Source organism: Trichechus manatus, unplaced genomic scaffold (assembly GCF_000243295.1).
Source record: "Trichechus manatus latirostris isolate Lorelei unplaced genomic scaffold, TriManLat1.0 scaffold00029, whole genome shotgun sequence".
In the NCBI taxonomy this organism is placed as follows: Eukaryota; Metazoa; Chordata; class Mammalia; order Sirenia; family Trichechidae; genus Trichechus; species Trichechus manatus.
In genome coordinates this window covers 17,499,897-17,512,638 of record NW_004443965.1, presented here as the reverse complement: position 1 = coordinate 17,512,638, position 12,742 = coordinate 17,499,897, and the positions used below count along the sequence as shown (strand labels likewise).

General features: G+C 35.7%; 1 protein-coding gene across 5 annotated transcripts in view; it reads right to left on the bottom strand.

The window, feature by feature from the left end:
• Positions 1-12,742, bottom strand: part of CENPK (centromere protein K) — a 46,507-nt gene that overhangs the window by 23,772 nt on the left and 9,993 nt on the right. For 4 of the 5 annotated variants that reach the window (XM_004374546.2, XM_023729604.1, XM_023729603.1 and 1 more), the window contains exons 2-4: positions 12,425-12,563; positions 10,088-10,144; positions 4,602-4,674 (exon numbers count right to left, since the gene is read on the bottom strand). In XM_004374546.2, coding sequence (XP_004374603.2) covers positions 4,602-4,674; positions 10,088-10,144; positions 12,425-12,541 — 247 coding nt within the window. In that variant the 5' untranslated portion in view covers positions 12,542-12,563. Of the gene's footprint in view, positions 1-4,601; positions 4,675-6,171; positions 6,263-10,087; positions 10,145-12,424; positions 12,564-12,742 lie in introns of those variants that run through there. The other variant, XM_023729605.1, reaches the window with a different exon arrangement.

The following is a 12,742-nucleotide window of genomic DNA, read 5'->3' as shown; positions in this document are numbered from 1 at the left end:
TAGGTGGTGCTCGGCTACTACCACCGACTGCTCTGACAGGGATCACAATAGAGGGTCCCGGACAGAGCTGGAGAAAAATATAGAACAAAATTCTAACTCACGAAAAAAGACTAGACTTAAACTGGCCTGACAGAGACTGGAGAAACCCCGAGAGTATGGCCCCAGAACACCGTTCAGCCAAAGATCAGACAGGCCCATAAAACAAAACGAGACTAAAGGGGCACACCAGCCCAGTGACAAGGGCTAGAAGGCAAGAGGGGACAGGAAAGCTAGTAACAGGGAACCCAAGGTCGAGAAGGGAGAGTGTTGACATGTCGTAGGGTTGTTAACCAATGTCACAAAATAAGATGTGTACTAATTGTTTAATGAGAAGCTAGTTTGTTCTGAAAACCTTCATCTAAACTACAATAAAAAAAAAAAGTACCCAAACTGAGAATACGGAGAGAAATGGACTGAAAAAACAAAACGAAAACAAACTGAACAGAACTTCAGGGACTATTTAAAAAAATAATAATAATAAGATCTAACAATTGTGTCATTGGAATTCCAGGAGAGGAGAAAGATGCTGGGGCTGAGAAAGTATTAAAAGAAATAATGACTGAATATGCCCAAAATTTGCCAAAAGACATTAACTCACAGATTCAAGACTCTGAGTGAATAGGGTAAACTCAAAGAAATCCATGTCAAAACATATAATTAAATTTCTGAAAAGTGAAGATAAAAAAAAATCTTGAAAACAGCTAGAGAAAAACAATGCTTGCCCTATAGGGGAAAAATAATTAGAATCAGCATATTTCTCATCAAAAACCAGGGAGGCAGAAGGAAATGGCACAACATTTTTCAAGTGCAAAAAGAAGTGTCAACCTAGAATAGTATATCTAGTAGAAATCTCCTTAAAGAATGAAAGAGGAATAAAGACATTCTCGAACAAGGGGAAAAAAAAAAAAAAAAAGAAAATATGTCAACCAGCAGATCTACCCTAAAAGAATGGTGAAAGGAAGTTCTTGAAATAGAAAGGAAATGATAAAAGAAGGAATCTTGGAATGTCAGTGTCATGGACTGAATTGTGTCCCCCAGAAATACATGTATCAATTTGGCTAGGCCATGATTCTCAGTATTGTGTGCTTGTTCATCATTTTGTCATCTGATGTAATTTTTCTATGTGTTGTAAATCATATCTCTATAATGTTAATGAGATGGGATTAGTGGCAGTTATGTTAATGAGGCAGGGCTCAATCTACAAGATTAGATTGTTTCTTAAGCCAATCTCTTTTGAGATATAAGAGAACTGAGCAGAGAGACATGGGGACCTCACACCATCAAGAAAGAAGCACGAGGAGCAGAGCGTATCCTTTGGACTTAGGGTCCCTGTGCTGAGAAGCTCCTCGACCAGGGAAGATTGATGACAAAGACCTTCCTCCAGAGCCATCAGAGACAGAAAGGCTTCCTCTGGGGCCGGCACCCTGAATTCGGACTTCTAGGCTCCTAGACTGTGAGAGAATAAATTTCTCAACTTGTAGAATTTCTGTTATAGCAGCACTAGATAACTAAGAGAGTCTGGAAGAAAGAAAGAACAATGGAAAGGGCAAAAACATGTAACAAAGCTGTCACGAATACCACAGTTACAAGGAAATGAATTCTGCCAACAACCTAAGGGAGTTTGAAAGTAGATCCCTCTCCAGACTTTGGTGAGAACGCTGTCCTAATTGATACCTTGATTTAACCCTGAGACCCTAATTTCTATAATAAAACATCCAATTAAGGGGAGAAAGGCCTGTTATAATAATTTAGAATATCGGTAATGAAGGCCTGAAGTAAGCCTGTGGCAATGTGGCTTAGTGTTTAGTGACTGGCTATACGTGAAATATGAAAAAGAAGAATCCAGGAAGACTCTTAAATTCATGGCTGATCAAATAGATTCTATTCAATGGGTCACAGAATGCAGAGAAGTTCACTTTATGAGTCTGAGGTATCTGTCGAACATTTTGGAAAAGATGTCTTGAAGGGAGAGAGATATATAAGTCTGATGTTGCAGAGAAGTCAGTTTGGATATACAGATTTGGAAATCATTAATATAGATGAAACATATAAACACAGGGGGAGAAATTATAATGCTGGTATAACACGTAGAGTGAGAAGCAAAAAGAGTTGAGTACAGTCCTGTGAAGAACATCACCATTTAACAGTTGAGTATGAGCAGCCTTTGAGACTGCTAAGTAAGCAAAAGGATAAACAGTTTAACACAAATAACAATCATAATTGTATGCCATTACACATCCACCAGAATTGCTAAAATTAAGAAGCCTGACAATAACAAGTGGTAGTGAAGATGTGGAACGATAGTGGACATTGGCATGGATATAGAAATTAAAACCAAGGATGTGGATGAAATTGTCTAGGAAGAGAATGAGGAGAAAAGATAGCCTAGGATTGCTCCTTGGGGTAGAGAAGGATAAGCCTACAAAGGAGACTAAGAAGGGAAGTGGAGGTTAAAGGGAAAACAGAGAGTGCGGGAGGAAAAAGGGAGATACGTACAGAAAAAGCATAATCTATATAATAAATACAGACATATACATGACACACAAAAATTTAGGCTTTTAAAATAGAAAAATACCTGCTACTTGGATATTACTACTATAATTTTTTATAAAAATGTATTGTGGTAAATTATATATAACAAAATTTTTGCCATTTTAACCATTTTTAAGCATACAATTCAGTGGCATTAGTTATATTCATTATGTTGTGCAACCATCACTGTTACTTACTTCCAAAACTTCTTCATCACTCCAAACAGAAACTCAGTACCCCTTAAGGAATAACTCCCCATGTCCCCGTCTACCCAACCCCTGGTGACAACTTATAAGCTTGGTCTCTATGCATTTACCTATTCTAGATATTTCATACAAGTGGGATCATTTGTCTTTTTTATGTCTGACTTATTTCACTCAGCATAATGTTTTCAAGGTTCATCCGTGTCATAGCATGTATCAGAACTTCATTTCTCTTTATGGCTGAATAATGTTCCATTGTATGTATATATCACATCATGTAAACAAACACTTGGGTTGTTTTCACATACTGACTATTGTGAACAACGCTGCTATGAATGTTGGTGTACTCATATCTATTTGACTCTCTATTTTCAAGTCTTTTGGGTATATATCTAATAGTGGAATTGATGGATCTTATGATAATTCTATGTTTAACTTTTCGAGGAACCACCGAACTGTTGTCTATAGTGACTGCATCATCTTACATTCCCATTAGTAATGCACAAGAGCTCCAATTTCTTTACATCCTTGCCAACGTTTTTTTGGTTTCTCTTTTTAATAGTAGCTATTCTAAACCTGTTGCCATACGGTTGATTCCGACTCATAGCAACCTTAGACCCTAGAGGACACAGTAGAACTGCCCCACAGGGTTTTCAAGGAGCGGCTGGTGGATTCGAACTACCGACCCTTTGGTTAGCAGATATAGTTCTTAACCACTTAGCCAGCAGGGCTCCAATAGTCATCCTAGTGGGTGTGAAATAAGTATCTCACTGTGGTTTTGATTTGTACTTTCCTATGACTAATGTAGAGGGCAGTGGTGATTCAGAGGTAAAATTCTTGCCTTCCATGTAGGAGACTTGCAGTCGATTCCTAGCCAATGCACCTCAAGAGCAGCCACCACCTGTCTGTCAGTGAAGGCTTGCATGTTTCTATAATGCTGAACAGGTTTCAGCAGAGCTTCCAGACTAAGACAGAGTAAGAAGAAAGGTCTGGCAATCTACTACATTATGGAACACAATGGTCTGAACTCATTGTGCTTGGCGTTGCCATCAGTTGGAGTCGACTCAGTGGCAGCCAACAACAACGACTCATGAAGTTGAGCATCTTCTCGTGTGCATATAGGCCATTTGTATATTTTCTTTGGAGAAATGTCTATTCAAATTCTTTGCCCATTTTTTAATTGGGTTGTTTGCCTTTTTGTTTGTTGATACAGATACAAATTTTTAGGCCATCTGTGTTTCTCAACTAAAGGCAAAAACAGTTGGCCTGGTCAGACAAGTCTAGAGGCAACCGATAATCTATGTGGTCCTTATGTCAATAAATATCTAAAAATAAATAACTTTTTTCTTTCATTAAGTAAGATCCATTCATTAAAGAATTTATAGTTTCTACTGAGCATAAGAAACCCTGGTGGTGCAGTGGTTAAAAGCTACGGCTGCTATCCAAAAGGTTGGCAGTTCAAATCCACCAGCAGCTCACTGGAAACCCTATGGGGTAGTTCTACTCTGTCCCATAGGGTCGCTATGAGTCCAATCGACTGAACAGCAGCAGGTATTGAGCATAAGGCAGTGTCTGCAAGGATGGCTATGATAAGGTCTCCATGATCAAGATTATTATAATCTAATGTTAGACAGATATGTTCATCTATAATAATAATATAAACAACATGCATATAAAGAAAGAAAAGATGGGGTGGCCTCCTGTTATCAATTTAACTTAGGCAATTTCAGGGAGGCCAAATGAATCCTGTAATTCTTCTTGTGATCATTAAATGCATTTACCATTAATTTATGTACAAAAGCACAAATCTAGAAATAAGAATCTTACTTTTGGGAGTTTCTTTCTGCCATTGATTGAGTTCAGCGGCCAAACATTTCGCTTGCATAATTAATAATGATAGCTACAAAAAAATAAAAATAAGAGAATAAAACAAAGCTACTACTTGTGGAATATTTAAAGCTATTCATACATGAAAGTGTAGACATTTTTAATATTTTAATATAAATTCCTGACATAAATAGCCAACATAACAGCAATTTAAACTATATCAACTCAAAACAGAATTCTACTTTATTCCACACTAATTATAGCTCATAAATTGCCTGTTAAAGCAGTGGTATGATATACAATTAAAAAGTGATAAATTCTGCTTTACCAGTCACATTAAAAGAAAAGAACTCAAGCACATGTAGTTTACTTCCTAAATAAATATTTCTTAAAATAAAAAGAATAGGATGTTATTTACTGTCAACATTTTTTAGATATAGTTGCTTTAAAGATGTTCTTTTTGCTCTCTACATCCTTTTAGAAAAACTGCTACTGACTTTAGCTGAGAAGCTAAAAATAGGTTTAAGTACATACATGGAGATAATTATAAAATTCAACTGGTTCTTTGAACAATACATAAAAACCAGTTTTACTGCACAATTGTTTGTAAATTGTATATCCCTTAGCCAAAGATTAAATTAGGATGAATATATTTTTATATTAGATGATTCTAGTCATTCTAATTTCATTAATTGTAAATCTATGTGATAAATTTACTGACTTGATTAGACCAGAAGACCAAAGTGCCTATTTGCTTAAAATTAAATTTCAGAGCATTTTATCTCTCCTTTATATGAGTCTTACTGAGTTAGAAAACCAAAAGGGAAGAACACTGTCAGCATTTCTTAAACTGAAAGAACTGAAGGGAAAATTCAAGCCTTGAGATGCAGTATTGAAGACAGCTACTGGCTAACTGACTTGAAGAGATCTATATTTGTGCCCATTCCAAAGAAAGGTGACCAAATGGAATGAGCAAATTATCAAACAATATCATTACTATCATATGGTAGAAAAATTTTGCTGAATGCTCCTTAGAAGCAAGGAAGGCAAGACTTCATCTCGCTTACTTTGGACATGTCATCAGGAGGGGCCAATCACTAGAGAAGGACATCATGCTTACTAAAGTAGAGGGTCAGCAAAAAAGAGGGAGACCCTCAATGAGGTGGACTGATACAGTGGCTGCAACAATGGGCTCAAACATAACAACGATTGCCAGGATAGTGCAGGACTTGGCAATATTTTGTTCTGTTATACATAAGGTCGTTAGGAGTCGGAGCTGACTTGATGGCACCCAATAACAATAAATTGGTACTTAGACATATCAAAAATTCACATTTCAAAAATGCAACGGGCATTACTGTACTATTTATACAAAAAGGGTGACAACAGTGTCATTTTTAACCCATAGCAGATCAAAGACTGCTCTGTATCATGAAATTACCTGTTGAAAAATGTCAGAGGAAAAGAGAACCTAAAGTCTCTTTGAAAGCTTTATATAATTATGTAAAAATGCATTTATATAAACACAGAACTATCATATGACCCAGCAATCCCAATCCTAGGTATATACCTAGAAGAAGTGAAAACAGGAATGCAATCAGAAACTTGTACAGCAATGTCCACTGCAGCACTATTCACAGTAGCCAAAAGATGGAAACAACCTGTATGTCCATCAACAGATGAGTGTATAAACAAAATGCACATACATACAACGGAATATTACTCAGTCATAAAGAGAAATGAAGTCCTGACACGTGCTACAACATGGAAGAACCCTGAAAACACTCTGTTGAATGAAATAAGCAGTCACAAAAGGACAAATGCTGTTACGATCTCACGCATATAAAACAGACCAAAGTATAGAGACCGAAGCTTATTAGTCTCTATAAGGCATGTGGGAAGGGGGAAGGGTATTCATTCCTTAGTGGGCACTGAGCTTCTGTTACTGGTGGTGGAATGCTTTGGAAAAGGATAGTGGTAATGATTGTACAATATGAACTTAATCAATGTCAGTTGTACATGTAAAAATTATTGAATTGGCAAATGTTTTGTGATTTTTTTACAATAAAAAATTTAATAATTCGTTATAAGGTTTAAAATCTATACCATAAGAGAGTTTAGTATTTTCTTTTATAGATAATTAAATAAGAATGTGAAAAAGATTTTTGTGATCTATAATATAAATTGATTTACAAGTGTTATTATTATATTATTATTATCAGGAAAGAATTCACAATTTTTAAAAAAGTAGTATTGAAACTGGGCAAAACTATCATATAATGATGAGGATTCCTGCTTATATTAGATTGAAATATAAGCAATTACCAATATTCATTTTTTAACTATTAAAAAACCAGAATTTCATATGGTTCAGCCTTGTACTGTATTATAAAACAGAGCTTTTAGCTAGCCAAAGCCTAGTTAAGGCAAATACTCAAATTATTTCTGATCTGACTATAAAATTAAACAACCCTTTCTAAAAAACGAAATAGCAGTAGTATTTCTAAAGTAATTAAGCTCAAAAAAATTGAGAAAGTCTGCTATTTTTTCATTTAAAATATCTCATTCCTTGCATCAGAAAATGGACTTAGTTTTAATACTGAAGTTTTACAGTTAATAAGTAGGCAGAAAAGAGGTGACATAGCCGGCCTGAGACTGCTATCCTTAAAAAATCCTGCACACAAAGTTAGCCCTTAGCTGGCATTTGGGAGCTGGGATTTCCAGAAGGTTCTAACCAACATAACTGAAAGAACAGCTCACTGTGCCTAAACTGTGGTAACCATGTTGTTTATGCTGATCACCTGCTTTCCTTCTGGAAGTCTGGTATTTTGCTACCTGCTAGGAAGAGGATGCCTGTATGACCAGCACCCAATAAAAACATTAAGCAGAAAGTATCAAATGAGCTTCCCTGGAAGACAACACTTCATACAAGTTATTACAACTTCTTGTTGGGGAAATTAAGTGCATCCTGTGTGAGTCCTCTAATTTTGTTCTTTTTCAAAATAGTTTTGGCTATTTGGGTCTCTTTGCAATTCCCTATGAATTTGAGGATCAGCCTTTCCATTTCTGCAAAAAAAAAAAAAAAAAAAAAATGCCGTTGGTATTTTGATAAGAATTTCCTTGAATCTGTAGATCACTTTGGGCAGTAGTGACATCTTAATATTAAGTCTTCTAATCCACAAACACTGGTCTTTCCATTTACTTAGACCTTCTTCAATTTTCTTTCAGCAATATTTTGTAGTTTTCAGTATACAAGTCTTTTGCCTTCTTGGTTAAATTTATTCCTAGGTATTTTATTATTTTAGATGTATTGCATACGGTTTTCTTAATTTCCTTGTTCACTGCTGGTGATTTTTATGTGTTGATCTTGTAGCCTGTAACTTTGCTGAATTTGTCTACTAGCTCTAGTAGCTATCTTGTGGATTGGATTCTTTTTTTTTTTTCATATTATTATCCCCAATGATAGCCATTATTACTTTTCATGTTCTAATGACACCAAATTTGGATAGCAGGCGCACCTTTAAATTGGCTCCTGAAAGCTGGGCAATGAATAAGGAAGATCGAAGAAAAATTGACACCTTTGAATTATAGTGTAGGCAAAGAATTTTGAGTATACCGTGGACTGCCAAAAGAATGAACAAATCTGTCTTGGAAGAAGTACAGCCAGAATGCTCCTTAGAAGGGAGGATGGTGAGACTTCGTTTCAAACACTTTGGACATGTTATCAAGAGGGATCAGTCCCCAGAGAAGGACATCATGCTTGGTAAAGTAGAAGGTCAATAAAAAAGAGGAAGACCCTCAACGAGATGGACTGACACAGTGGCTGCAACAATGGGCTCAAGCATAACAACAATCATGAGGATGACACAGGACCGGGCAGTGTTTCATTCTGTTGTGTGTAGGGTCTCTATGAGTCGGAACTGACTTGACAGCATCTAACAACAACAACCATCAGTTTTGGGGAATCTTCATTGATATCGTTTGTGTATTGACTTTGCTCTTGGAATTTTTATCATTTCATGCCTTTAAATTTTCATATGGTCAAATATATCTTGGTTTTCTTTCATAATGTCTAGATTTCTACTATTTGACAAAAAGTTTTCCCATGTCCCTGTATTACACATACAGTCTCCTAGTTTTTTACAAGATTTTTCTGGTAACCCATCTGGAATTTATATTGTACCATTATATCATGAAAGACAGAGGTCCAATTTTATTTTCTTCCAGATGGATATCTAGTTGTACCAGTACCATTTATTAAATAATTCATTATTTTCCCATAGATTTGAACTATCATCTTTGTCATATTTTAGATTTTAATCTGTTTCACTAATTGATTTGTCTATTTCTAAACAAATTTCATAGTGCTCTAATTATTACACTGGATATATTAATCTTTTTAAGATTTCACACAGTAATATCTGTAGCTACTGTAACAAAATGTAGGGTAGCCCTTGTTCTAAATTTTTTTTTTAAATTTTATTCATTTTTTCTTTTTATTGTACTTTATATGAAGGTTTACAAAACAAATAGTTTCTCATTAAACAGTTAGTACACATATTGTTTTATGGCATTGGTTAACAACCCCACAACATGTCAACACTCTCCTTTCTTGATCTTGGGTCCCCTATTACCAGCTTTCCTGTCCTCTCCTGCCTTCTAGTCCTTGTCCCTGGGCTGTTGTGCCCCTTTGGTCTCGTTTTGTTTTATGGGGCTGTCTAATCTTTGGCTGAAGGGTGAACCTTGGAAGTGACTTCATTACTGAGCTAAAAGGGTGTCCGGGGGCCATACACTGGGGGTTTCTCCAGTCTCTGTCAGGCCAGTAAGTCTGGTCTTTTTCTGTGAGTTAGAATTTTGTTCTATACTTTTCTCCAGCTCTGTCCGGGACCCTCTACTGTGATCCCTGTCAGAGCAGTCAGTGGTGGTAGCCAGGTACCATCTAGGTATACTGGACTCAGTCTGGTGGAGGCCATAGTAGTTTCGGTCCAATTGGTAGTTGTGGTGCATTGTTCTAATTTTTAACAAGGTATCATAATAGCAGTCAACCAGCAGTTCATTCTGCTATAAAATGTATATAGCTGTTAAAACATAAATTTAAAAAAATTATTTATTTACAATATCTTGTTCAAAAGTCTTTAGAATACCTCTTCTTACTCTTAGATCAGATGGAATAGAGAATTTTTTGAAAGATTAAGCACACCTTAAAAAAAAATATGTTGCCGTCGAGTCGACTCTGACTCATAATGATCCTATAGGACAGAGTAGAACTGCCCCATAGGATTTCCAAGGAGCTGCTGGAGGATTCGAACTGGCGACCTTTTGGTTAGCAGCTGAGCTCTTAACCATTGCGCCACCAGGGCTCCATGATTACAGGTATTAAAAAAGCAATTATACTTGGAAAAAATATAGACAGATACGCTTCTTTCCCAAAACACAATGAATTTCACTTACTTATTTTTAGGAAGGAAAAAAAAAAAGATTCTTACCTGAGCATTTGAGTTGGTAAGTGTCTCCGTGCCAACAAGCGATAATTTATTCTGACACTTGATTTAAAAAGTAAAGAAAAACATGTCACAAACCGTAAGCCATAGACAATTTCCCTCCCCTTTCATACCAGTAAATGTAATAAAAACCTATGGCCGTCAAGTTGATTCCAACTCACAGCAAGCCTACAGGACAGAGTAGAACTCCCCATAGGGTTTCCAAGGCTATAAATCTTTTAAGGAAGCAGACTGCCACATCTTTCTTCCCCGGATTGGCTGGTGGTTTCAAACCACCAGTCTTTCATTTAGCAGCCCAGCACTTAAGCACTGCATCATCAGAGTTCTCTAATGTAAGAAAAGAGTTTGCTTAAATTTGTCACTTCCTAAGCAAGAAGATCAGGAAGGCAGACAAACAGATCCCAAGGTGAATACATCAAAAAAAAAAAAAAAAAAAAGCGTGGGGGGAGAGGAGTACAAAACCCTATACAGAATAAAGTGAGTATAAGGAAATAAAGAAAAAGAACAAAAACTAATAGCTAGGGTGAATTAGAAGCTAGATAATGGAAAAATTGAAGGCAAGAAAATAAGAGGGAAAGTATCATATTAGAAAAATAATAGGTAACAAGGTAGTTAAGATCATAAGAAAATAAAGCCTTTGAGAGACATTGTTTCTGTGCCATTAAAAAAATTCAAAACTGCTGATAGTGATTATATCTGAAAGGTAAAAATATGGGTAATTTAAATTTACTTGTGGTTATTGCAGTATTTTTCTACAAGAAAATTTTATTTTTAAATCTAAACATCTATACTGAAAAAATACCAAAAGCAAAAAAACAGATTCTATAAATCATCTTGAAAAACCATTAATGATACAGAGTAGCAAGGACTTATGTTAAAACTATTTTTAAAAAGAAGAAAAGAGAAAAAAAAAAACCACTAATCCACCCTAATCTGAAACTTTACTGCAAAGTATAAAAAAACCGTTGCTGGCTAGTCGACTCCAACTCATAGTGAAAGAATAGGATGCTAAAAATGTCTGTAGAGTACATCATACATTATGCTAGTTTAAGTAGAATAAATTTTTAGTAACATTTTGTAGTGTATCAAAAGTGGTTCTATCTCATTAACTCAAATTGTACATATACTTCAAACTCAAAATTTTCTAAATTAATTCATGCTTTCATCCAAAGTCCTAACTATGTGTTCTTCTTACTTCTGTAGCCTCTATTTTAGGGAAAAATCCTACCAACCACCCAATGGCTCAAACCAGGAACTTGAAACTATCCATAAAAATTCCCTCCCATTTTATATCCAGTTAACCTCAAGTCCGACCATCTCCTTAGTATCTCTTGAATCCATTCTTCTCTCTTACAATGACAGTATTTAGACCTTCATTATTTCTTACTAGGACTATTACTAAAACCAAGCCTGTTGCTGTCGAGTAGATTCCAACTTATAACAACTGCATAGCACAGAGCAGAACTGCCCCACAGAGTTTCCAAGGCTGTAATCTTTACAGAAGCAGAGTGTCATGTCTTTCTCCCGCCAAGTGGCTGGTGGGTTTGAAATGCAGACCTTTCAGTTAGCAGCTCTGCGCCACCAGGGCTCTCCAGACTACTACTAAAAGTATAAAAGAGCTTCCTAGGGCTACTACTAGAGCTTCCTAAATGTTCTTTTACTATTAATATAACTCTTCTGCATTCCACTTTCTTCACAGTTACCAGATTAATCTTTACAAACTGCATATCTGATCATGTTATTCCATGATTATAATCCTTTAATGACTCCCCATAGTATAAGCTCAGCAAAACCCTTCATGCTCTTGCCCTTGATTACCTCTCCAGTCTCATCCCACAAGTCATCCTTCTCCAAATTTACATTAGCCATGATATTCTACTTACAGTTCTCAAAGCTCTCTCAACTTTCACACATTTTGTTGTTTTTGCTTTGTATATCTCCCCCACCTTCACAGGCTAACTGCTATCCATCCTTTAGAAATGAATGCTTTCATTTAGAAAGCTGTCCTTGACCTCATCAGTCTAGGTTTGACAGCCTTCCTAAGTACAGTCTTTTAACCTCTTCCACAATACTTCTAGTATTGTAGTATAACATAGTATAATGGCTATTGCCTCTATAAGATTGTAATTTCCTTGACAGCAGGAACTGCCATAATTTTTTTGTCTATCTCTCACCTAGTATAGGTCTAAAGATTAATAAATATTTATCATATAATTGCTCTCAGGAGTCAACAAAATTATTTCTTTCCTACATCTAACTTTTATTGAAATAGATTTAAATCTTTTATTAATTGACATATCACTTTTATCTCTTGATACTTACTTCTTCCATATCCTTCCATATTTCTTCACATTCTTCAATAAGCTCTTTTTCAGCATCTGCAACATCATCCACATCTGCAGTATTAACTGGATCTAGATCTTGCTGATTCATTGACATGGTGCTGTATGATTTTCTTAGCCTTATGACAAGAAAAACCAAAGGAAAAATACTTATTCATTCGATAATATTTTTTGAAGACCTATTACCTGCCAGATACTAATCTAGGAGCTAGGGATATAGCAGTGAACAAAATAGACCAAAAATAAATAAATAAATAAAATAATAATAAATAAAAACCCTATTTTGGAGCTTGCTTTC